At 46.4% G+C, this 24,635-nt stretch overlaps 1 protein-coding gene across 2 annotated transcripts; it reads left to right on the forward strand.

The window, feature by feature from the left end:
• The first annotated feature begins 13,694 nt into the window (after nucleotides 1-13,694).
• Nucleotides 13,695-20,074, forward strand: oprk1 (opioid receptor, kappa 1). 2 transcript variants are annotated; one of them, XM_008287505.1, is made up of 4 exons: nucleotides 13,695-13,824; nucleotides 13,957-14,301; nucleotides 15,880-16,232; nucleotides 17,584-20,074. In XM_008287505.1, exons 2-4 carry the CDS (start codon nucleotides 14,057-14,059, stop codon nucleotides 18,120-18,122), a joined length of 1,137 nt encoding a protein of 378 aa, XP_008285727.1. In that variant the 5' UTR covers nucleotides 13,695-13,824; nucleotides 13,957-14,056; the 3' UTR covers nucleotides 18,123-20,074. The 2 variants fall into 2 exon arrangements, with proteins under 2 accessions (XP_008285727.1, XP_008285728.1); XM_008287506.1 differs by having other exon boundaries at nucleotides 13,960-14,301.
• Nucleotides 20,075-24,635: the final 4,561 nt, after the last annotated feature.

The following is a 24,635-nucleotide window of genomic DNA, read 5'->3' on the forward strand; positions in this document are numbered from 1 at the left end:
AGAAAAACTACCAGGATGAATGTCAAGAAACTGGGTGGAAAGGTGGAGAACGGGCGCAACACATGGACCCAGACGAGGAAAATTCATTTTATTGTGCTTTGGCAGGTATTAGAAACTTGAACGTGTGAAATGAGAGTTGTTAACATATGAAGATGTTTACGCCTGCCATTCCTCCAGCCCGCCTACAACTACCGTAATGTCTGGACTATTGAGGCACCTGGATGTAAGACCCACTCACTAAGTTTAAACAGAAAACCAGGTGTGTACATCTACAGGCTGCACTGGTCTCTAAGCTGCAGGTGTCCACGTTGGAACATGAGATATTTACACAGAAAGATGTTTTAACTTTTAATTAAATCCGTACCGTAGATGCTTTTTTCTGAACACTTCCTGTAACACGGCTGGTTAAGGAAATAAAACTCCAGCAGCTACCAGGAAAAGTCACTGATGGCTATCTTCATCTTCCTCCTGCACTAAAACCACTAAAGTCGTCTTCTTCAGAGTCTTCAGGAGCTGAACAGCCTCAGAATCACTTCATCACTTCCTCAGTCTCTCTGTCGTCGTCGCTCTCAGCCTCACTTTGGTCTCCAGGTAAATTCGTAAAAATCCATAAATTAGCCTCATCGTTGTTTAAGCCGCAGCGTTCAAAGAGTGTGAAAAAAGAAACCGCTTATAGTCCAGACATTACGGTAGTCAGACGTAGGCTTTACCAGCGAGGAAGAACTTGCCTCAGGTGATGCCCAAACTTCACACCGACAACCCAAAACTAAGCGTCCGGCCCACGCTGAGGCTGACGGCTCTAGCTGGTGGAAATGAACAAAAACAAAAAAGACACACTGGAAAATTGAGAGACTTTGATTAATTTGCTAAAAACGAAAACGATTTTGGACGTTTAAGAGTCAGACGGGGTGCTGGCCTCGGTCTGAGAGCGCTGCTGGTCTCCTGTCTGCTTTCTGGGTGCTGTTTGATTTGCTTAGTGATCCGTGTGAGAGAGGAAGAGGAAGGACGACCTCAGCAGTCCGTGGGTCGCATCTAAAGGAAACAAACTTAATCCGTCCATCATCTCTACACCTTAATCCTCACCAGGATCATGGGGGGCGGAGCCTATCCCAGCTGACTCAGGGTGAAGGCAGGTTCACCTGGACAGGTAACCAGTCTATCACAGGGCTACACTTAGAGACAGACAACCAAGCACACTCACATTCACACCTACGGACAATTTACAATCACCAATTAACCTCAGCATGTTTCTGGACTGTGGGAGGAAGCCGGAGAACCCGGAGAGAACCCACGCTGCACGGGGAGAACATGGAGACTCCACGCAGAAAGATCCCGGGTGTCCTCACCGGGACGCCAACCCGCGACCTTCTAGCTGTGAGGCCACGATGATAACCGATGATAACCACTGATCCACCTGCAGCCCAACAAATTTAAGATCTCACTGACAAACGAGCACAAAGTAGAAGATAGATGTTGGACCTGTAGCAGGTTTGTCTTCAGCCTTTACAGTCAGAGTAACGTCACGCCGTCCATCCGTGGCTCACATTTGGTGCATTTTGTTAAACCACAACAGAAAAGAATGAACGTTTTCATCAGGGCTCCAAAATCTCAAAATATATTTACAATGATTTCTGACAGAGAAAAGCTCCAAATCCTCACATTGGCAAAGAAAACCTGTTTTTAATTTTAATCATCAAGATTCTGATCTCAGACCATCACATCTCATTTCACCTCAGTGGCTGAAACCTTTTGTGATTATCACGGCTATGAATGCGTGAGAAGACTGAAGTAGTTCCATCACAGCTCTTCACGTTCTCCGGTTAAATGAACGCTGTAGAACAACCGTGTGTCGTAGAGTTTAAGAGCGTGTCAGATGCTCAGGACAACGATGATTTTCTTCTCCCTGTTTTATAATTTAACGATCACGAACTGTCAGGATTTCAAAGTAATTACTTCAAGTGTCTGAGAAAACAAAACACAAGAATAATTACACCCATGGCTTTCCATACAAATGTGTTGACATTGTCAGGAGTGCACCGTTCTTCAGGGATTCATTAGAGAGAAAAATGAAGCAGAGAATGTGAACTTGGAAGAGTAGGTTAAAAAACAGCCTCGGGTGCTGTTTCTCAGCTACATTTAAGAGTCCGCTCCGGTCCCTGATCAGCGCCTCCTGTTCCAGAGGCCGGAGCACATTCAGGCTGCAGCTCCTTCCTTCTGTGGCTACGTGAACCTGTGTTGGTGGATTGTTAGTTGCAGTTTATTGAATAAGATAAGATAAAACTTTATTGATCCCTTTGGTAGGGTACCTCAGGGAAACTATGTCTACAGTTACATCCGGTCCAAACAGGAGGGAGGACTGTCGGGTCAGCCAGCATGAGCAGCGCCCCTTAATGTCCTGAGAGGAGGAAGAGGAACCACAGGCCCAGTCAAGGTCGCATGGAAACGGGTCAGACAAACAACGCTGCTTTCATCTCACTTCTGATGTAAGCACCCCACCGGCTCGAGTCAGCACAATCTAAGGTACTGTCACAGAACTGTTTTCTTTGAAGAGGCTTCAGTAAATGGGTCATGGTGATGTTGGGGGAGACGGAGGCAGCGAGTGCTGCTTCAAGGCCTGAAGGTTTTGGCCTTTAGAGAGGAGACTCACTGCAAGGTTTCCAAATAGGCTCATCAGGCCGCCTTAACAACAGGAAGCTGCTCACACACTGACGCCGTACAGCTGGAATGAAAGGATTGTGATTTATTCCTGATAGATAAAGTGTGCATCTCCTCAAAACTTTATCGATGTCACAACATGCACACAACACAGTAAAAGTTAAACCACAGTTCACTTTTACAAACAGTGTATTCAGGATTAACATTTGAGGGGATTTCATGCATAAGAACGTCCAGCATCACTCTTTAAACGTCACTCGTACTGAGTCTGGCCGCCTCTGACACCGATCACTGACGTGGTGGCGTTCTGTCCACCAGCTGGTTGATGGTGTCAGTGGGCAGGACGTCCCACTCTTCAGTCACATCCTGAAGTCAAAACTGGTTCCACCTGCTAACTGGGACTCAGTCTGTGACCACTGGACCGGGTCAGAGTGTTACTGATGTGTAGAAACAGGAATAAGAAGAGGAACGTGTCTGAAAACAAGAATTATTCCACCGTTATGGGCGACGGTGTATTTATTAACCAAAAGTCAAAACCAGACACAACTTTGCACATTTTCTCTGTTTCCTGTCACGATGTGGCCGCGGGACGTTTCCACTGCAGGCGACTGGTTCTGGTCTGTGATCGACGGACTACGTTAACACTGTAGACCAGGTTCAGTTCAATCAGAAGCACACGTTCCCCCGCAGCCTTAGAAATGTGACTGTTTGATGAATTAATTCAAAGTCCTGTTGTTGTGAAAGCAGCTGCTAACTGGAGCTCAATGAGCTGGACTAGAAGTTCAACAAACTCCAGATATTGAGTTGAATCAACTGGACGATCGTTACAGACGATCCTGTTGTTTTGTTTTTTAATGATTTTTTTTAGGTTTGTAGAGTTTCTTCGTCATCGTTCAGAACTCACCGTCCAGCTGCTGAAGTCATGACCGGACCAACTGTGAGGCTGCTCCAGGATTCAGTGAGTTCAATGATCCAGATCAGCTTTTATTATTTAACAGTGCACAGCAGGTTCCCACCTTGTCTGTCTCCTCAAACCACCACCTTAACTCCACGGAGGCTCTGGTTTGTTGTTAACTTAATGAGCTGAACGAACTCTCAGATGTTTATTTATTCAACTCAGCATTTCAAGCAAATAAATAAATAAAAAGGCTCAAGTTGTAAATGACAGTCACACATTTTAGATATCATGTGTTCATATTCTATTGGTTCACTGTTAAAGGTGAGTTGATGGGACGTTTGTCATCCTTTACAGTGAAGGTGCTGATAGTTACCGGCAGGACAGACCAGTTTGGCTGTGAAACGCTGGAGGATGTTGGGTTCAGCCTCATAGAAAAGCCACAGTGATTATTCTGAACAATATAAATGATTCACTTGTTGATTGATCGACTAAAAGCCGCAGCTCGATATGAAAGAATGTCCAGTAGAATATCAATAGGTGTGATAAGAACCGTCTGTAGCGTCATTAAACCTGGAAGATCACAGCGTAACACACCGGGTCAGTCCATCGGTCATCCTAAATAACGTATTCAGTCATGACCCGGTTCTTCACACTTGTCATCGGGACAATTAAACAAGACTTTACAAGCAGAAACTTTTGCACGTCACCAAATATATATTTTTCTGCCGGATAAGTCCATGAAAGACAAAGTGAGGAGGAGCTGCTTTGTCATATTCTCGTACTTTAATCAGCTGGACCTGCTTGTTGAAGACGTTCCACCTCCATCCAAGAGGCTCCATCAGCTCTGACTGACTAGTTGGGAGTTCCACATCCTGATATCCTGAAGGAGACATTAACACCTGAGTTTGGGTTTCAGTTGGAGGTTTGTTGCTCCTCCCCCTCGTTATGTGGGTCGTTAGTGCTCCTCCTGCCACAGTGGGGTTCGTTAGGGTCTCTGTGGCTCGGTGTGGATGTGGGTTCATCTTCCTGGGGGGAGATCTTAGGACTGAACTGTGAACAGGTGAGAGGTGAAGCCTCAGACCTCCACCTCTGCTGAGGGATGGTCTCTCCAGTTTGATGGCTTCTTTCACTCCTCTCTCAAACCGTCTGTCCTCCCTGCAGGACAACATCTGGACATTACTGCTGTCATGTCTGTAAATCTCTTGCCCCCATTTTAAAAATCCCCAGCAGAACCCAGACCCGTACCCACTCTGTCGGTATTTGCAGCAGCTCCTGTCGCTGTGCTCGCAGACGTCCAGGCCGGCAGCAGCAGGACATCTGCTTCTGGATGCCTTCGGTGCTGCACTTACGCCCCACCAGGGAAATCGAGGTGTTGTTCACACTGGAGTCCTCCGTGCTGATCACACAACCCGACCGGCTCTGGCTGACAGGATCCAATCAGAACCAAACTTGGAAATGTGCTGAAACTTTGTTTCTGTGTGTTGGTTTAACCTTGACAGACGTCTGCCCAGCACGTAGGCCCTCCTTCATCTTTGTGAGGAGCCGCTCAGATCAGGACTTTCTCTTCACAAACGATGATTCACTCATCCTTGGCGCTTTAGCGTCTAAGAGGTGTGGGGAGCCGGGAAGTAGGCTTCGTCAATATTTACGTAGCGGCTCAGCGCCCGTGGCTGCAGCTCGCTGTTTGCAGTGACTGGCACGCCGTGGTCGCCGTGCACGCTCACCAGTAACCACTGAGTGAACTCTGGACCCTGAAACAGATGGTTTTTCTTCCCCCACTGCTTTCTTCTTATTATGTTACGCACATTTGTTGTTCAGGGTCAAGGCAGAAGGTGAAGCTGGCTGTTTGTGTGCACAGTCAGCCTCTGAGATTTGCTTTATAAATCAAACTCCCCTGCGGCAGCGGCCTTCTGAAGTTCTCTCGACCCTTCAGTTAATTCTGCTCCCTCTCTCTCAGGAAGGGGTTTCATGTTTTTTAGATTCAATTCATATTTGGGTATTTACGGTGTGAGAGCGAGAAGCTTTCTGGCTCCTGCTTCCAGATTGTTTGTGCTCCACGTCTCCACCTGGCCAGCCCGGGAGATGTTATTACATCAGCTCACAGAGAGACCAGTATTGCTGCCTGGCTTCATCGATCAAATCCCTTCGCTCTCGTAACCATGGGTCAGACACTGTTGGTTTCCATAGCGACGATAAAAACAAGACTCTGTCGACAGCAGCTCCATTTAGAGCCACATCTGAGGAGAAGCGTGTGTTGTTTACGCCTGACAGCAGCGCTGCTGTGTGCAGCATGTCGTTATGTGATGTTGTGAAGCCACCAGCCGCCCGGCCTCAGACCTGGACTGTGTGCTTTCACTCTGGGATGGAGTTTCAGGCAGCTCTGGATCTGTTTGTTCTGGACTGACCTGACTGGTCCAGTCCTGTGAGTTTGGACCTGCTGTCAGATCTCTGGGTTCAGATGTTAATGTGCAGCTCAGTTCACTGTAGCGGTAATCAAACATGACGGCGGCTTCATATCCTCACATTAAAGTCGTGCCGATGATCAAAGGCTGCAGACCAGTACGTTTATATTCAGTCCTTGACTCGCTGACACTGAGGATGTTTTAAAAATAGCACCATGAATAGTTTCATGTGTCTTTTCTCACACAAAGAGCAGGAAACAGAAAGAAGCTGATGTTTGTTGTGACCTTCCTTCGCCTTCAGAGCAGCACCGGTTCTCCTCAGCACAGTTTTAAAGTTGTTCCAGGCAGCGGTAGACGGGAACTAAACGAGTACGTTCACTCAGTCGTGGTACTCGGGCACAACTTTGAGGTACTTTTATTTGATCTACTTGACACTTCTACTCCACTGCATTCATCTGACAGCTTAGTTGCTTTTAAAATGGAAATTTTACACAATGCAAAGTATAAAAAACTTCAGATCCAGCTCATTAGTGAAGATGAAACCACTGATTTCCAACATCTTCAGACTTGTGAGCTCCTTCAGGAGGCGGTGGGTCGTCGGGCTCACGCTCCAGATGTCTGTGAGCTGGTAGCAGCTCCACCGATGCTGATGTTTCTGATTTAATTTCAATTAATGTCCATCAAGAAAACGCTGTGATTCATCTGCAGTCCAGGAACAAATCCACTGATGCTTCACTGTGAGTCAGCCAGAGGCACCAGACCAGGAGTTTACTTCGTCACTGTAACTGTACTTTGCTGCTAATACTCGTGTACTTTTACTTGTAATGGAGTATTTTTACTTTGCCTTGTTGGTGCCAAAGTAAAGGATCTGAAAGGTTCTTCCCCCTCTGGTTCCGACTGACTTGGAGAACATGACTAAAGAAAAGTTCCTGTGATGCGATATGTTAACGGAGGCAGAACATTCTGAGGACGTTTTACGGACGTTGTTGAGGGAACACATCGTAGAGTGACACAGCGTTACACGATGACAAAGCAGGGGGTGTTTTACGACTGTTAGGGGATAACGCTCTAACAGCGTTGTCACCAAACATTCTGAGAACGTCGGTCTGTGTTTGGTGCCAGAACATTGCTGCTCCTTTGACAAACAGAGACTTCCAGCTGGGCGACACTAAATGGTTGCAGTCAAACAAGCTGATAAAACAATGAGAGTCGGCCCGAGCACATGATGCGCTCCTCTTTCAACACAGTTGGAAGTGAATGAGGAGGATCCTCGGTGCTTTAATTACCGAGCAACAGGCCCAAACATTGTTATTCTCAGAGTAGGAACACAACGTCAGCGCCAGACTGCAGCTGAATTCTCTGAAGGGACAACGCAACACAGATCACACTTCCACAAAGTCCAAGTCGGTTCTGAGCAGAATCTGAAGTGACCGAACCATCTGGATACCTGCACAAACAGATGATGGTCGTCGCGAGGCAGAACGGCGCCGGCACACAAACACAAACGTGCTGGATGTTGTTCTGCTGCCGAGCTGTGTGTGATGCTCATGAGATGGTCTTTATGTATGAGGCTGCAGAACATCTCCAATCGATAATATTGTTACGGTCCTCTCTGTGCAACCTGAGAATAGCGATGCTTACGTCTTGTTCTGATGGAGCCATGGCAACAGATCTGCAGCTTCTCATTCAACCGCCTGCTGGAGCATCTCACCGGAAAAATCCGTTCTGAATGTGTTTCTGTTTTGATGCCAAGATGAACGATTCCAGAGAGGTTTTTAATTTTTAACCCTTTGAACCCCAAAACCTGCCAGTTTGAAAGATCTAAAGAATCAGCAAAATCATCCATCCATGATCTATACACCGCTTAATCCTCACCAGGGTCATGGGGGGCGGAGTCTATCCCAGCTGACTCAGGGTGAAGGCAGGTTCACCTGGACAGGTAACCAGTCTATCACAGGGCTACACTTAGAGACAGACAACCAAGCACACTCACATTCACACCTACGGACAATTTACAATCACCAATTAACCTCAGCATGTTTCTGGACTGTGGGAGGAAGCCGGAGAACCCGGAGAGAACCCACGCTGCACGGGGAGAACATGGAGACTCCACGCAGGAAGATCCCGGGTGTCCTCACCGGGACGCCAACCGGCGACCTTCTAGCTGTGAGGCGCTAACAGTGCTAACCACTGGGCCACCTGCAGCCTGCCATTCATCAGAAACTGTAAAAAAAAAAAAAAAGTGAAAAAACAAAAACAAATCCAGGCTTAAGATGTGATATTTAATTAAAACTGCTTTACTCAACATGTCTCGTTCAAAAATGCACCAGAAACGCATCCTGTAAAGAAAATAAAATAAAAAAAACCTTCTGAGTAGCTCAGCTGTGATCAACAGTCACGTTTTAGCAAATCAATAAAGCACATTAAATAATAATAATGATGCCATCGAGGATGCATTCAGCTCAGTGAAATACGTTCTGATGTGGAAACATGAGTCTGTGCAGGTTGTAAAAACGTAGGCGTTGAATATCCATGTGTTATTAGTCCTACAGTCACATCTGGATGTGGAGCCAGCGTTTTTCTTTTTCAGTGTCGTGTGGGGAATAGGAAGAACACTGTACATACTGATGTATAGATAGATGGAATCATGTCTCTCGTTTTAATAACCGCCATAAGGCTACACAGCAGACACGTTTTGGTTTTCCCTGTTTCTAACCGTAGCTGTGCTGTTTCCATGCAGGAGCAAAGACAAAGCCCAGAACCTGCCGGAGGTCCAGAGGGTTAAGCGCTCGGTGTCTCCAGATGCAAAGACGCCCCGTTAATGTTCAAGGCAATTATCTGCCGAGAAAATGATGTGCTGAAGATAGTTTTGGGTGTAATGAGACAATATTACAAGTTCTTGTTTCTTGATTGCAAATTGATCTGGATGGAGCGGTCTGCAGTGAAAGCAATCACTCGACAGCTCATCAAGAGGAGCTCGGAGGATTACTGAACCCCAGAGACCAGCAGAGAACAGAGAAGTAGGCTGAAGAAATATCTCAGTTAGGGAAGGAAACTATTCACAGCTCAGGTTTGGATCCTGAGGATGTGCAGTAGTTTCAGAAACACACCGCTGTGAGTTTAAATTATTCAGGTTCTAGTCAATCTCTGCTCGACAAATGAATTTACAAATGAAGTTACACGCTTCACCGTGGTTCTCAATTGTGCTCAGTTGGCTTTAATTATCCTTGAGATGTACCCAGCACTTGATTGGAGCCCTCCTGTGGCAAACTAAACGGATGGAGTCAGAAATCGCATACCTGTCGATGTAAGAGCCCACAAACCGAGGACGTCCAGGAACTCTGTGGAGCTTCACTGTCAGCATGTGTTCTTCATGTTATGGCTCTATATGTCAAGAATAGACATCAGAAAGTGACTCAGCACAAGAATATGAAAAGCAAACCAGCGATACAGCAGCAGTCATGACGTTCTGAGAATATTTTAATAATTCAAAAGCAGACACGTCTAAGTGATGGGTCTGAAAACGCTTCTGAGGTACCCACAGGTCTTCAGTTCACTGGGAAAGAGCTCCAAAGTTTCACAGCTGCAATCACAAAAGCCTGGAAGGACGGCAAAGACATCGAACCATCTCTGAAGCGTTGAGGCTTCCAGGTGAGCTGTGAAAACACCAGGACCCTGCATCACGTTACCCCACCGTCCCTCTAAGAGAGCTTGAGATGTCCTCTGCAGAGACGCTGCTGGAAGGATGACCGTCACAGCCGCGCTCCATCGATGAGGCCTTTAAGGCAGAGCAGCAAGAAGGAAACCTCATGACAGTCCGTCTGGAGTCTGTCAAACTGTTTGAAAGGACTTTTAGAGCGTGAAGGAAAACATTAGTTCATCTTATGAGTTAAAATCCAAACTGTCTGAGCAGAAATCCAAGCACACCAGGCACTGCTCATTACCTGCTAACAACGACCTGCAGCGAGGCGGGTGGTGGCAGCATCATGCTTCTCAGCAGCAGGGACTGAGAGAACTGGAGGGAGTTTCAGAGCAACCAGAAACAAAGAGGACCTCGAAGAAAACCTGCATTCATCCCCTCCCATTAAAGAAAAGACAAAATCCACAGCAGTCACTCAAATAACTAGAAACTGAAAAAAGTAATAATAAATAAAAATTTGCTAAATTATAATCTAGTGAAATAAGACGTCGCTTTTGAATTGTGGTTGAAAAAAATAATTCAGAAAAACAAAACAGACCTGGACCAATCAGAGCTCTTTGCTGATGAGCAGGGGTCCAGAACACCTGTCAACAGGTGCACAAGTCTGACTGAGAGCTACAGAAACACCTGATGGCAGTGATTGGCTCAGAGGCTGGTTCACCTACTAGTCCACAGGTCCCATCAGGCTGGTTTGATTGTTTTTTTTTTATATTTCTGTTGAACCACAAATCATTGTGATTTTCATTACATTTTTATTTATTATGACTTTTCAACTTATTTCAGTGGCAGCTGTTTTTTTCTTCTTTAATGGGAGGCTATGAACACATCTGAGGACGACTGAAGGTGGATAACGACTTGTTGTTCTCTCTACACCAGAACGACGTCATGACCCCACCAGGTGCACCTCTACTGAAGAGGGGCATCACAAGTCAGTGATGAGTAACATGTGGGACATTAACGAGGATGTTGCTGCTGCTGAAGGCTCTGTGAAGTTGGAGGACATGTCTGTCCACGGCATCGTGAGGCAGACAGTCTGCTTCACCATCCATCCATCATCTCTACACCTTCATCCTCACCAGGGTCATGGGGGGCGGAGCCTATCCCAGCTGACTCAGGGTGAAGGCAGGTTCACCTGGACAGGTAACCAGTCTATCACAGGGCTACACTTAGAGACAGACAACCAAGCACACTCACATTCACACCTACGGACAATTTACAATCACCAATTAACCTCAGCATGTTTCTGGACTGTGGGAGGAAGCCGGAGAACCCGGAGAGAACCCACGCTGCACGGGGAGAACATGGAGACTCCACGCAGGAAGATCCCGGGTGTCCTCACCGGGACGCCAACCAGCGACCTTCTAGCTGTGAGGCCACGGTGCTAACCACTGATCCACCGTGCGGCTCCTCTGCTCCACCACCAGTGTCTGGAATCACTCCTCGTGTACATTCAGCGGTCTGAAAGCAGCTGTAACCTCCAGCAGCTCAGGCTCATCCTTGTCCTGTCGTCTGTGGCACTGTGTCGGTCAGAGGAGAGTCTGTGCACTGATCATTGTCCTGTAAGGCCACGCCCGGCCAGGCTGTGGGCTGAATCAGTGGTCCAGAATTGATCACCAGATGAACATCTCAGACACACTGTGTGCACAGTGAACTGAACTGAACCCGTTTCTAGGGACAGAACTGAGCTTTATCCATGATGCTATCATAAGAGGGAACGTTCCACCTGCTGAATAAGATCGTATGATGAACTGTTGAATTTTCACATAAAAGCTCCCGTCTGTACCATCAAAGGTGTCCACTGACTGTTATGGAAGGTTCTGCTGGTAGTAACTGACCCAGAGGTTCCTGCTGTTCCCCTCAGTGTCCGTCAGTGTTCTGCTGTCATGGCCTCCACCGTTACTGTTTGCTGTCTCTGCTGTCAGCCTCTAAGGTCTAAAATAACAGGTTGTGTTGGAGTAACACAACGAATTACAGTCAAAAGCCAGAACCCTTAAACTGCTTCCTCACCTCGCTGCTTTTGTTTCTTACTGTCAGCGTCAGACCCTGTTTTCTGCTCTGTCTCTTTGCTCAGTGAAATCCTGTGGGTTTCTTTTCAGCGAGTCGTTCAGACAATGCAGCGGCCTTAAGGCTGAAACCAGGTGAGTCAGTGTTTGTCTGGAACCACTGTGGCCCAGTGTGAGCGCGGATTAATCAGTCATATCGCTGTATCAGGTGAATGTTGTGGTTGAGCTGTTCTGTCTGTGAAACCTGCATGTCCTGCTGAAGGAGCTTTTTTCTTCTTTTTAATCACAGAAGCTGCTCACAAATTGAGGATGCTATTGTTCCCCGTTGAATGCTAACAATTCACAGCAAAGTGCAATTTTCAAAGTGTGAAGGACCCATTTAAAACATCAGAACGGAGACAGTAATCGCTTGGTGGAGCACTCTTGAATGAACAGAACTTTCTGTAATCAGCTGGGAAATCCTCAACAGAACAGAGCATCATTTCCAGAATGATGACTAGATGCCTTCTTCATAAAAACCATCATCAGAAGCACTTTACTGAACAGACAGCACTCCGGGTTTATTATGCAAAAGGGATCAAACTCGTTTTTGCATTTTATTTTTCTCAAATGTGTAAAATAAAAGGGAATAACGTGTGTTTGAATTCCAGAGACGGAGAGGAAATGCTTGTTCTGTTGCCTCCAGATGAGGTCTGGGATGTGTCCTTTTGATTCCCCTCTAATGGAATCAAATGCAGAAAACTCTGACCTGCTCAGCTCCTTCATCTCCATCCGTTACTCCAACATGTTCAGCATCTTCACCTTCACCCCTCCTCATCGCCTTGGATTTCCACACGCCTGTCAAGGCTGAGAATATAAATGTGATCATAAAATCCAAAAAGGAATCTATGCTTGGCCTCGTCCACTGGGGGTAATGTAACAGACATTTTCTCTCCTCCTCTGGAACTCACACTGAAAATAAGCAGAAAAAACCACTGTTGTGTGTGCCAGAGGAAGAACAGCAGATTGCATCGCTGCACAAACACACCTTCAGCCTGCACTGCTGGGATTCAGGGCGAATGACTGTGTTTTTGCTCCACTGATTCGCCTCCTGTGCCAAGCGTCCAGCACCACCTCTATGAACGCGTATTAAACATTTGCATCTCTCTCTTAAAGTCAAGCCTGTGCAGCGTGTGACAATAGAAACGTACCTACGAGGAGGGCTTTGTCAGTCGTGCAACAGCTGGCCGTGATGGGTCTCTAAGCAACAACTGTTAGAAACCAGGACCAGGCGCCTAATAACGGGCTGAAGGCTGCTTCCGATGAGCTGGGGGAGAAAAGGGGAGGCTGCTCATCCAGAAGAGTCCGTTTCCTTCTGGATTATTATTATTATTATTATTTCTCACTGTGTGCTGTTGCATGTGGTATTATTGTGGGAGTGATTAACAGAGTCATGATTTCAGGGGTTTGTTATAATCCACTGAGATGAAATGATGAAAGTGAGAGCAGGGAAACTAATTCTGACTCCAGTGGACTCAAAGCATGCTGCTGGGAGGATGTTAGTTTTGCCTCCTCATGTCAGTGCTCATCTCTGTCCATGCTAGTTTACACAGCTGCTGCTGTGATGCAAAGATCTGGAGGCTGCAGCTAAAGGTCCTCTTCACACTGAATGTCCCCTCAACATGCAGGACTTTTTTTTTTTTGTATTGCACTGACAGAGTTGCTAGGAAACATCATATAGCAGCACTGATGGGGAGCTTAACGTGTGCAGAAAGCTGTGTGCATGCTGTTGAAGCGTGGCAATCTGTGAACTCATCAAAACAGTCAATAAAGAGACACCCAAAGATTAACGCAAGCTGATGTTTTAGGGTTAATTGTGAGGAATTGAGTTGGAAAGAAGGCAAAAGGCACCAGATCTAAATAAAGAGTGTGTGCCTGTGATTCATGGGGTTCGAGCCCCTGTGCTGCCTGGATCCTCTGTCATATCTGTTGGCTCAGCCTCTGATGTCATTCAGTGAGCAGTGCGGGCTTCCAGTGCGCACCTCCGGGGACGCAGCGGCGCACCGGCAGCTCGCTCACCAACTAACTCCTGCTCGTGCCACATTTCGCGCATCCGGAGCGTCCTGCACGCTGCTCCTCGCCAGGCTTGGTTTATCTGAACGAACTTTTCGGAGGCAGAAAAAACAGGTAAGGAAAGGTGGTGCCGCTCCTGTGTGTCCTTGAGCGCGGGCTGTTGCGCTCCTTCTCTCTCTCTGGCAGATCCCTCAACGCAAACACGTTTCCGTTTTTTGTTGTTATTTTTTCCCACTCTGGTTGCAGCAGTGCTTGGACATTCACCTGCCTCTGAATGTGTGAGAGCAGCTGAAGTTGAGCGCTCAGTTGACGCCCCGCCAGCAGCAGCAGCAGCAGCAGCAGCAGGATGGAGAGCAGCGTGGTGCGCATCTTCAAGGAGGACCGCTGTCCGTCGGGCCAGCCGGGGGAGTGCGTCCCCAACTTCACCTGGCAGCTGGGCTTGTCCGACATCTTCAACGACACCCCCAACGGCACCTGGGAGGCTGAAGCCGAGCCCATGTCGCCCATCATCCCCATCATAGTGGCCGTGTACTCCGTGGTGTTCGTGGTGGGCTTGGTGGGCAACTGCTTGGTGATGTATGTCATCATCAGGTGAGTGTTCGGTTCCGAGACGTCTGAGACAGCGACGTGTGTTGTGTCAAAGAATAAAAGTTGAGTGTGTGAAGCGGTGTCTGCAGGCAGAGCTCAGCTCACACGGAACCGGGAGGTGTTGGTTCGTGCGTTAAGCTTTAGGACCACCTGGTGTGTGTGCAGGACCTGGCGTGGAACTCTGCGTCACGTAGAAAACTGGGCTGAAAAGACCTGTACATGTGTTGACAGGAGCCTTTAAATTTCACTTTCCTTGTTTGTGCCACAACGTGGGGTTTCCTGTTTGTCTGTTTGTTGTCTTGTTTTGCCAGCATATGTGTTTGTTTGTTTGTTTGTTTGTTTGTTGTTGCTGCTGTTTTGTTTGTCTGCTTTTACCAATGAGGACTGTGGAAAGGTTCCTCATGGTCTTTAAAGGTCCCATATTTTGCCCATTTTTGGCAAATAAATGAGTCTCACACGCATCCAGAATGTTTGAGAGTTTTTCAGCTCAGACTGCTGCCAGAATGGGTCGTGTGACCGTGACCCCTCTGGCTGTGGTTCTGCTGTAGAGATGCTGCTTTAGGTCCACGTCCTGCTCAGGAGGAAGACTTTGGCTGTGACTGACAGAACAGAGCTACACAGTCGGCATGGCAGCGGAAACAGGCGGAAAGAGTGTGACCAGGAGTTCCTGTCACTTCTGACCTTGTCTCTGGGCCATCGGCGTAGTTTCTAACTGGTCAACGAGCTTCATGTCAGTCACTGTTCATTCCAACAGGAACAGAACAGCTTTATTACAGCTTCCCACAGCCAGTCCTGTTTTGTGCTTTGCCCTGAAGTTTCCACCTCCTCTGAATGTTCCTATAGCTTTATGATTTCAGCTCTGTGGGTATACAATCACATCTAATGCTAACGTGAGCCAGGTCTTCCTATTTTCGTGGGGAATCAATAATAACAGTAATCCGCTGGACCTCCAGTCCCTCAGATGCCGGAGAGACTCTTGTGTTGACTCCTGCAGCCAACAGCAGGAAACCTGGTACGCCTGGCAGCGGCTGAGAGATCTGAGAGTCAGCAGAAGCAGCTCCACAAAGTAGATAAAGCTGTTGGACTGAGAGGCTGCTGCTGATGGTGAGTGGTTGACCAGGAGGCAGGATCATAGACGTCCGAGCCAGATGACTAACGGAGCAGCTCAGTAAAGTTCCCGCTGGCACGTTGAGCTGGGAGGCTACATGTGGGGGTGTTTAAGGAACGGCAGAAGTGAACATTTCACACCTTAACAACTTTTACTTTAACACAGTCAGAAGGATTGTCACCATACGGGACTTTTAAAGTCTCAAAGCCCATTTGTTCCATTTCATGTGAGCTTCAGTTTAAAGCAGGTACAGATTTTTCTAAATTGTAAATGTTGATCATAGCAGTCTGATGATGGAGGTGGTAGAGTAGGAGTGACTGTCTGCTCTCTCTCCTTTTGTGAAATGTTTTTAATCACATCGGAAAAGGTTATTTGATCACTCATTTTCTTCCTTTAAAGGATTTAAACAATTCAAAACAGCTAAAGCGGGACAAGTACCAACCCAAGCCTGTTCCTGCTCTTCTCCGCTACAGATACACCAAAATGAAAACGGCCACCAACATCTACATCTTCAACCTGGCCGTGGCCGACGCTCTGGTCACCACCACCATGCCCTTCCAGAGCACCGACTACCTGCTCAGCTCCTGGCCCTTCGGCGAGGTGGTGTGCAAAGTCTTCATCTCCATCGATTACTACAACATGTTCACCAGCATCTTCACCCTGACCATGATGAGCGTGGATCGCTACGTGGCCGTCTGCCATCCTGTCAAGGCCTTGGACTTCCGCACGCCCGTCAAAGCCAAGATTATCAACGTGATCATCTGGGTGCTGTCCTCGGCTGCTGGCATCCCCGCCATGGTGCTCGGCAGCACTAACACCAATAACGGTACGCTGACCTTGCGAGCATTTACTCTTTAATGCACTCAATCAATTTGTGATGCTTAGGAGGGTCTGACAGGTTTTCCTGATTCACTGACGAAACGTGTGTGTCGGCTGTAGAGACAGAATACTTTCTGTCTGCTGCAACGGGACTCAAAGGCAATTTTAAACTCAAAGCTCAGCTACATCTGAGCATCAGTGCCCTGAATTATCTCAGCCAGCGGTTTCTAATTCCATGAACAGGCTGTTCTGCGGGTTTCTCGAGGGTCTACATTAGCTAGCTGATTAGATGAAGCTATGACAGGTATAATAGCTTTTCCTTTTCTGAGAATAGCAATTGATTTTTTTTTTCTGTCAGTGACTGTTGGATGTGCAGAATGAAGCTCTATTCATTACACGATTGGTGCACTTTAACCCAGAGCCAACAGACTACTTAAGCTTCTCGGATGGACAGCACTGCTGCATCACAGGTCTTCATACTGGACGTTTCATTGATGCTAATGACACGTATGACCAAGGACGGCAGTCTCGGTTGTTTGTCCTTCACTTTGGTCCAGAATGAAAAGGTTCAGGATAATTGTTTTATGGATTGCCATGAACTTTTGCACAAACATTCAGTTTCCCTAAAGGATTCATCGTAATGACTTTAGGGATCACCAGACGTTTCCTCTGTAGGTTTAATTAAATAGCCCGAGCCAACACTTATCGGTGGGATTACCATGAGCTCTAACCTGAGGATGAACTGTGTTTTCAGAAACATATATTTTGAAACCCTCCTGCATTTATAAGCATAAGCAGTTCATCTTCTTTGGCGTAATATTTTCTTTTGGTTCTAAGCAGCTAAATGCATCTATTAATGCTGTTGTCAACATCTGTGACTCCTCTTGTGACTAGCATGCTAAAGTCTTTAGTTTGGAGCTCGTCCGTCACCATTTTGGTCTTCTGAATGTGATTAACAAGGTTGGATCTGACTGATAACTAAAGAACACTGCACACGTGCCACTCAGGAAGTGGCCCGGTCCTAAAACACAGCCCGCTTCATTTCCTGTTTCACTCTGAACGGAACCATAGTTTGTTCAGTTTGCATCATGCTGTACCAGATTAAGTGTGATGTTGGGTTGTTTCCTCATTGATTTCTGTAGTCGAACTTCTTTCAGAGGAGTCGCCCCCTGCTGGCTGTTAGACAGAACACAGCTCTGAGGCCCTTTCTGAGGCTGCGTCCATCGTTCACATACAGCACTGAGCCATAGGACTGCTAGCATGGCTGCACACTGTGCAGATGTCCTGCTGTTTTTTGATGTTTTTCATTCAAACTGGTCAAACCTTCTCCACTAACGCTGCCTTTCTGTAATTAACAGGGACTACAGAATGTGCTCTACAGTTCCCTGAGCCCTACACCTACTATGACACCCTGATGAAGATCTGTGTCTTCATTTTTGCCTTCGTGGCGCCTGTCATCATCATCACCGTCTGCTACACGCTGATGGTCATGCGTCTGAAGAGCGTGCGCCTGCTGTCGGGTTCTCGCGAGAAAGACCGCAACCTGCGTCGGATCACCCGTCTGGTGCTCGTGGTGGTCGCTGTCTTCGTGGTGTGCTGGACGCCCATCCACATCTTCATCCTGGTCAAGGCCCTGTCGGCCAACGTGCCCGAGACTACCGCCGTCATGGCCGCCTACTTCTTCTGCGTGGCGCTGGGCTACACCAACAGCAGCCTCAATCCCATCCTCTACGCGTTCTTGGACGAGAACTTCAAGAGGTGCTTCAGGGACTTCTGCTGCCCCGGAACCCAAGGACACGGCGAGTGTCAGGGAGTGAGCCGAGTCAGAAGCACTCTGCGGGATCACTCGTGTCCCACAGAAGCACGGGGGGGAATGAGGCAGGCCAGGCCCGTATGACTAGCCATGGACATGTCCTCGATGCCCTGTCAGGGCTGGGAGGACTCCAATGACCTGGGCTTGACTCAGATCACCACTGCCATCTGAGCACGGGCCTAGAAGGAGGCCATCCAGCATGTTGGTCAAATAATCCAAAAACATGGTCACTAAAACAATAATCCAAGTGCTGGTCTTTGTTTTTACTTATTGTGAACAAATTCACCGAGAAGAGAGAAACCAACAATGATCACTGGTTTCTCACACACCACTCTGCTGCCGACCAACACATGACACCGTATTAATCCCTCACTGAAAATAGTCCCCACCAAATTCACTATTTGCCCTGCGTTGAGTTATGTTTGTCAAAAATAAATAATTCATCCTTTTAAATAAATAGGACTGAACAGAATTCATAGACATGTTGTTGGTTTGTTGACAGTAAAACATCAGATTTGTGCTCTAAAATAAACTTCAGATAGAAGACAAGTGCAAATATGCTCGATCATTCTCTCTTAGTTCAGTTTGTCTGCCATGCTCTCTGCAGAAACCCAAGCCAGACATATGAGGATATGTACTTTTCAAATCATTATGTTTCCTATCGGCAGTGCAAAGATGGTGAAAAATGTCTAAAACAAGATAAACGTATTTGTGTGGCTGCGCTCACATGACACGTATGTTTTCCTTTTACGTTCCAGTAGATGACATAGTTCTTACGTGGATGAAAAGATCAGCTTTAGGGCCAGAACAAGACATCCGGGGAGCAACATGAGCATCGCTGTAAAGTGACATTATTTAACGTGAATTGTAGTTTGGTGCTTGGCTGGACTGTAAATGTGTGAATAGCTTTTATCTCAGCGTTTTCTGACTTTCATGTGTGTAGAATATGAAATAACCTCTCAGGGAATAATCCTCTGCAGTTCACAACTCACGAACTGACGGTTCTGAATCAAAGAACTTTCTCCGTGATCGGATCGCTCGCTGTCACTAGACCTCGTCGTGAACTCATCAGCAGCTATTGTTCTTTGAAGCTACGCTTTGTGCTGCAATAAACTACGATTATTGCATCCGACGCTGGTCCACACCTTTAAACGTTCACAGCTGTGATGCCGCGTCTCATCAGCGAGGCGCTGAGCACGGTGCCAACCTGGCATCTTCCCACCTTGTCTTCATGTGTGTGAAACCTGGAGGACGCCAGGGCAGCGTGACAGACTTCAGTTGATTTATTGTTTCTTCTGTGAACTTCTGCCCAGCGTTGCATCTGTTCAGCTTCATAACTGTACATTTGTAAACTGAAATTCTGACGAGAACAGTGACGCTGAGCAGGTGATTTGAAAAGCTTCTCACCTTCAGACGTTCTACATCAGGTGGTGGTTCTGTCACGCTGAGCTGTGTCTCATCATCATGACTAGAAGTCTGTGGATGTATACGATTAAGGGACATTTCTGACCATGTATATTGAGCTTAATTCATGTCATGTGGTTTCGTTGTGGTGTGTCTCTGTTCCATCCTGTAAACGGTAACTCATGTGACCGACCTGAAGACTGGTTGTCTGATTGTAGCTGTTGTTGTCGTCACCAGGTCAACCACGTTTCATGAAATAAATTCTTATTGTAGAGCTAGAGATTAAAGTATGTATCTGTTTAAATCTGATAAAGTAGTGCTAGCAGAAAACGTCTTTGTGTGCCTTATTTATAGCCTCTCTAAAGGATCAGCGATTAGCCAGATCCATGTTTCAGGCGTGTATGAGCTTCTTGCTTAACGTTAGCGTAGCAGAGGATGTGCTGCACCGCCATTAGCTTGGTTAGAGAATATAACACCTCTAATGCTGTCGGCCGACGTCTGAGCCTCATGTTTGTCCCGTGTGCTGCTGCTGCTGCTGCTTCTGATGAATATTTTGATGTATCTTTGATCTTTGAATGTCAAACCTGCTCCACACGTGCACAACTAAGAAAGAATAAAGCTGTAAAGTCTCAGATTGGTTGATTTCAGGAACACACTTGACAATAAGGGTTTCCGTTCAGCCCTCAATCACATCCATGTGGGTTCAAGGAAAAGGACCGTCACAAACCCGCCGTGAGACTGTAGCCCACCCCCCCAGGGACTCTGGTTTTCAGTCTCGTCCACTGAGCTCTGATAAAAGGCTTGTGTTTCCATAGTGAGGGCGCTGACTGAAAAGCAGGGGTCCAAGGCTGGGTGTGCTAATTGTAAGGCATTTTGTGTCGCTGGCCTTGCAGAGGAATTCGCTATGACTGCATATTCAGCTCCTGTGTGAGGGGCTTAAGGATATGTTGGTACTGTAGTGCCCCTCCAGCTCTTTAAATGATCTTTTTGTTCTGGACGTCCGTCTGTCTGGAACGTTTTGAAGCTGTGGGTGCAGGTTACATGGGAGGCCAGCAGTACGTGGAGCTGCCCTTCGATGCAGCTTCATGTCTAATTAAATTGCTATTATCCACTCTGACACACTCTACGAGGAAGCATTCCTTCATTTTCATCATGACAGCCGACAGCACATGCAACATTAAAGCATAACCGACGCATCCTTGACAGTAATGTCAGTCCAGCTCTCCCTGTGATTCAGTCATTGTCGGCTCTCTCCACCTTTGCGACTCCTCTGATACGTGCACCTGCAGGAGCTGACGCTGAACTCTTCTAACTGCAGATTCAAGAGGAGTGACCTTCAAGACTGAACATCACAGTCTGTGTTCACATCTCCAGAGTCAAGGCAGCGCTGAGTGAAATGATAACGGTGTGATTTCTCTTTTGGTGAAAGAATGAATCTGTTCTCCTTTTTAAAAAACAAACAAACAAAAGGAACATTTTGTGGTGACTTAAAATTTACAGTTTTTTATGTTATTTTACATGAGACATGTAAATTCACAATTTCAAATATATGGAAAAATCCGGAAAATACAGATTCATTTTTTTACTGCATTGTTTTGGTGTTGGGGCTGCAGGAGGCTCAGTGGTTAGCACCGTTAGCACCTCATAGCTAGAAGGTCGCCGGTTGGCGTCCCGGTGAGGACACCCGGGATCTTCCTGCGTGGAGTCTCCATGTTCTCCCCGTGCAGCGTGGGTTCTCTCCGGGTTCTCCGGCTTCCTCCCACAGTCCAAAAACATGCTGAGGTTAATTGGTGATTGTAAATTGTCCGTAGGTGTGAATGTGAGTGTGCTTGGTTGTCTGTCTCTAAGTGTAGCCCTGTGATAGACTGGTTACCTGTCCAGGTGAACCTGCCTTCACCCTGAGTCAGCTGGGATAGGCTCCGCCCCCCGTGACCCTGGTGAGGATTAAGGAGTAGAGATGATGGATGGATGTTTTGGTGTTGTGTTGATGGAATTAATGTGTGTTTAATCAGGTACTTTCGGGTACAGTTGGGTTCATGTTAGAATTACTGATGCACACGAAGACTCTGTTCTCCGTAATTTCATTTGGAGGCTTTGCCGGGCCGGAGTCGCTCAGTCTTCCCAACTGCAGCCAACGCACAGCCAAGAAGGAGTCACCACACTGGGAATGAAACTCGTGTCTCAGCGGTGTACATTTTTGACTTCTTCTTCTTCTTTTGTACAAGAGACAGTTTATTTCCCTCACAGTTGCCAGTTGCCTTCCCGGCGAGGCAGAACAGTTGACAGCCCTAATGGTGCACAGATGACAGGAACGCTCAGCGGCTGGAGCTACATTCAGTCAATAAGTCCTTGTGTGCATTGAAGAAGCTGTCAGCTATAATTACCAAGATTTTTTTCTCCGTGTCTATCGCTTATTGTGCCTCAGCATTAGGAAGCTATTACATATTACAGGGTTCAGTAACTGGCTCCTGCCTCTAATAAAGACCTGACAGGTGTCGTTTTTCTCAGAAGAACGGTGACTTATTACTGGTGGCACAAGGCGTGTGGCACATAGAACGTGAATCTGCCATTTAAGATTACGTGTATTAGCACCGCGCAGTTTAAAAAGACGGCCATCATGAAGGATCGATGGAAAGGGACATTGTCTGTGGTTCATAAATGATTCGGTAAAACTTCAAAGATGTCTCACAAGAAGGAGACTGATTTAGCAGGTTGTGAAAAATCTCTGTGGCTGTCGCTGATGCCACGGAGCTGTGAATGTGAATGAAGCTTTGCCGAATGGATGTCGGTCCAGATGCTCTGCAGACCTTTCTCAGAGGGTAAGTGGTGTCACTGCGGTTCTGATGAACTCAGGAGCTCAAGAAGCAACGTGAATGTAGCGCACAAGGAGGAGCGCCGGCCGAGGACGGGAGATGTTTGTGCTTTTGTTTGTCGTGCACGGCATGACGGATGGTCAGAGAGAACAAAGCATCTGAAGATCTCACAATGTGGGGAAACGTAGAGGCATTTTCTCCACTTTTTTCTTATGTTCTGGAGGCAAAATTATTAATTGAATGATCTAGAAAAACATGGAGAAAAAAACAAAAAACAAACCCCTGTTGAATAGAATAGAATAGAATAGAATAGAATAGAATAGAATAGAAATACTTTGTCAATCCCCAAGGGGAACTTTGGTTCTTACAGCACAAAGATAACCTTACCACCACCACCACCACCATAAATACAGATAAATAAGCAAAAATCAATAAGAAATACAAAATGCAAAATGTACAATAAGTGTAACATGTCAAGTAGAAAAGTCCTGTGTGGAGTAGAGAATTAGTCAAGAAAAGAAAGACTAACAGCCTCATTAGGCGTCTAATTAACCTTCACATTTATGTGGTGACCCACTGGCAGGGGGCCCGACGCCGAGGTTAGGCGCCACTTGATCTAAACGTAAAGTAGGTCCTCTTCCATCAGTCAAATGCTACTCGCGCTCTAATGTGTCAGGAACAGTCTAATGAAATTATATAATGGCACGTCAGTGGAACCATTTATCTGCAGAATAAATGCTTCTACTTTGATTTCAGGCCCAAGGCAGGAGGATCTTTGAACGCTTTCACTTGCAGTGTTTTTGTGTTTTCGTCCTGGTTCCTCTCTGGTCATTGATTGAATCCCTGAACTCTCATCTCTGTGTATCAGAGTCGCTCGTTTATTTTCTGCTGACAACAATCCCGTCTGTCTTAGATGTAACTCCATACACCGTTTCTCTCTCTAGAATGTGCAGATCTATGAAGCCCATCTCCACTCAGACACACACCGTTTATATATTAATACTGGAGTAATTCCATCATAATTAGCTTTTACTTAAGACCCGGCCAAGAAGGCACACATTATGAAGGTGATTATAAAATTTAACAAAAGCTGGGCACATTAAAACAATCAAGAGTTTAGGATACAGAGAATAAAATCCAGTTGTGGAAATGCACTCTTCAGGTACATGTTAGGCTCAGAGCTTTGAAATGGAGACACACTCATTAGACTGCAGTGTGTTTTCAGGCTCGTTCTGGGAACTAACCAGCAGAGGCCTGTTCTACCAACTTCAGAGCAAATCCTGTAGAGCAGCCGTGCAGAAATGTTCTATCCTCTGTTGCTAAGTGGTGGAAAACTACACCAGTGTTGGGCCGGTTCACTCAGCAATAAACATATAAATATATAAGAACTGCTGCTGAAGCTGCTCGTAGTCCGCCACACTGTGTTCACTTCAGCCTTGTTCTATTATTCTGTTTTTATTCATTTACTATATTTTCTAACTTGTTGTGTTTTCTCTTTGCTGCCGTACTAAAGTCATTTCCCAGCCCCGGGGTAAATAATGAAGACCAAGGTTCAAGGTGGAAACGCTCAGACCGCTAATGTCGCTCATGACATATTGACACCTCGTACAGACACGTTAACAAGGAGGCAAATCTCCAGGGATGGAGACTTATTTGATTTATCAGCTGTTGATGAAGCAGCTGATAAAGCTTTTGGAAAGCTGCCTTTTTAGGAATTGGTACCGATTACTGTGTATCTGTGGAGGGATATTTTGCATATTGTGAACTACACATTATAATTAGCAAATTGTTTGTGTGCAGGTTAGTTAAAAATCTGACTTAATGTTACTGAGTAAGCACAAAGAGAACCTTGGGACTTGTTGGGCTTCTCAAAGTTCACAATTTAATGTGCTTTTCTGCATAAAGAATCAGTAATTCCCAAAGAAGAACAAAATTTATTTTTTTTAAACGTATTAAGTGGAATATAGACAGTGAATAGAAAAGACCAACAGAGTGGCCTAAAGGAAGAGAAACAGTAAGTGTTTGAAATGAGGGTTATTGTTGTATTTATTACATCTCTGTCTCCACCTCACCCGTCCTGTAGCGTCTCCGAGGCTTCGCTGTGGTCGCTGGCTCTGTTTTGTCAGGACCTGTCTCAGACACTCACACTATGACCACCTCTACGGGATGAAACAACGAGGATGGATGAAATGAACCTGTCAGCTGTTGGACTGATGGAGGACGCACAGAGAGAACACGCTAACGAGCCGAGCCACAGATTTGAACTACGTCTAAAATGTCTGTGGAGCTGGATTTGTGACTGAAAAGTGTTTTTGATGTTAATAATTAGTGGGTCATGGCCTAATTCTGCCCTGCATGTGTACTGGCTGGTGCTTTTAAT

The sequence above is a fragment of the Stegastes partitus genome, unplaced genomic scaffold (assembly GCF_000690725.1).
Source record: "Stegastes partitus isolate 25-593 unplaced genomic scaffold, Stegastes_partitus-1.0.2 Scaffold503, whole genome shotgun sequence".
NCBI classification, from domain to species: Eukaryota; Metazoa; Chordata; class Actinopteri; family Pomacentridae; genus Stegastes; species Stegastes partitus.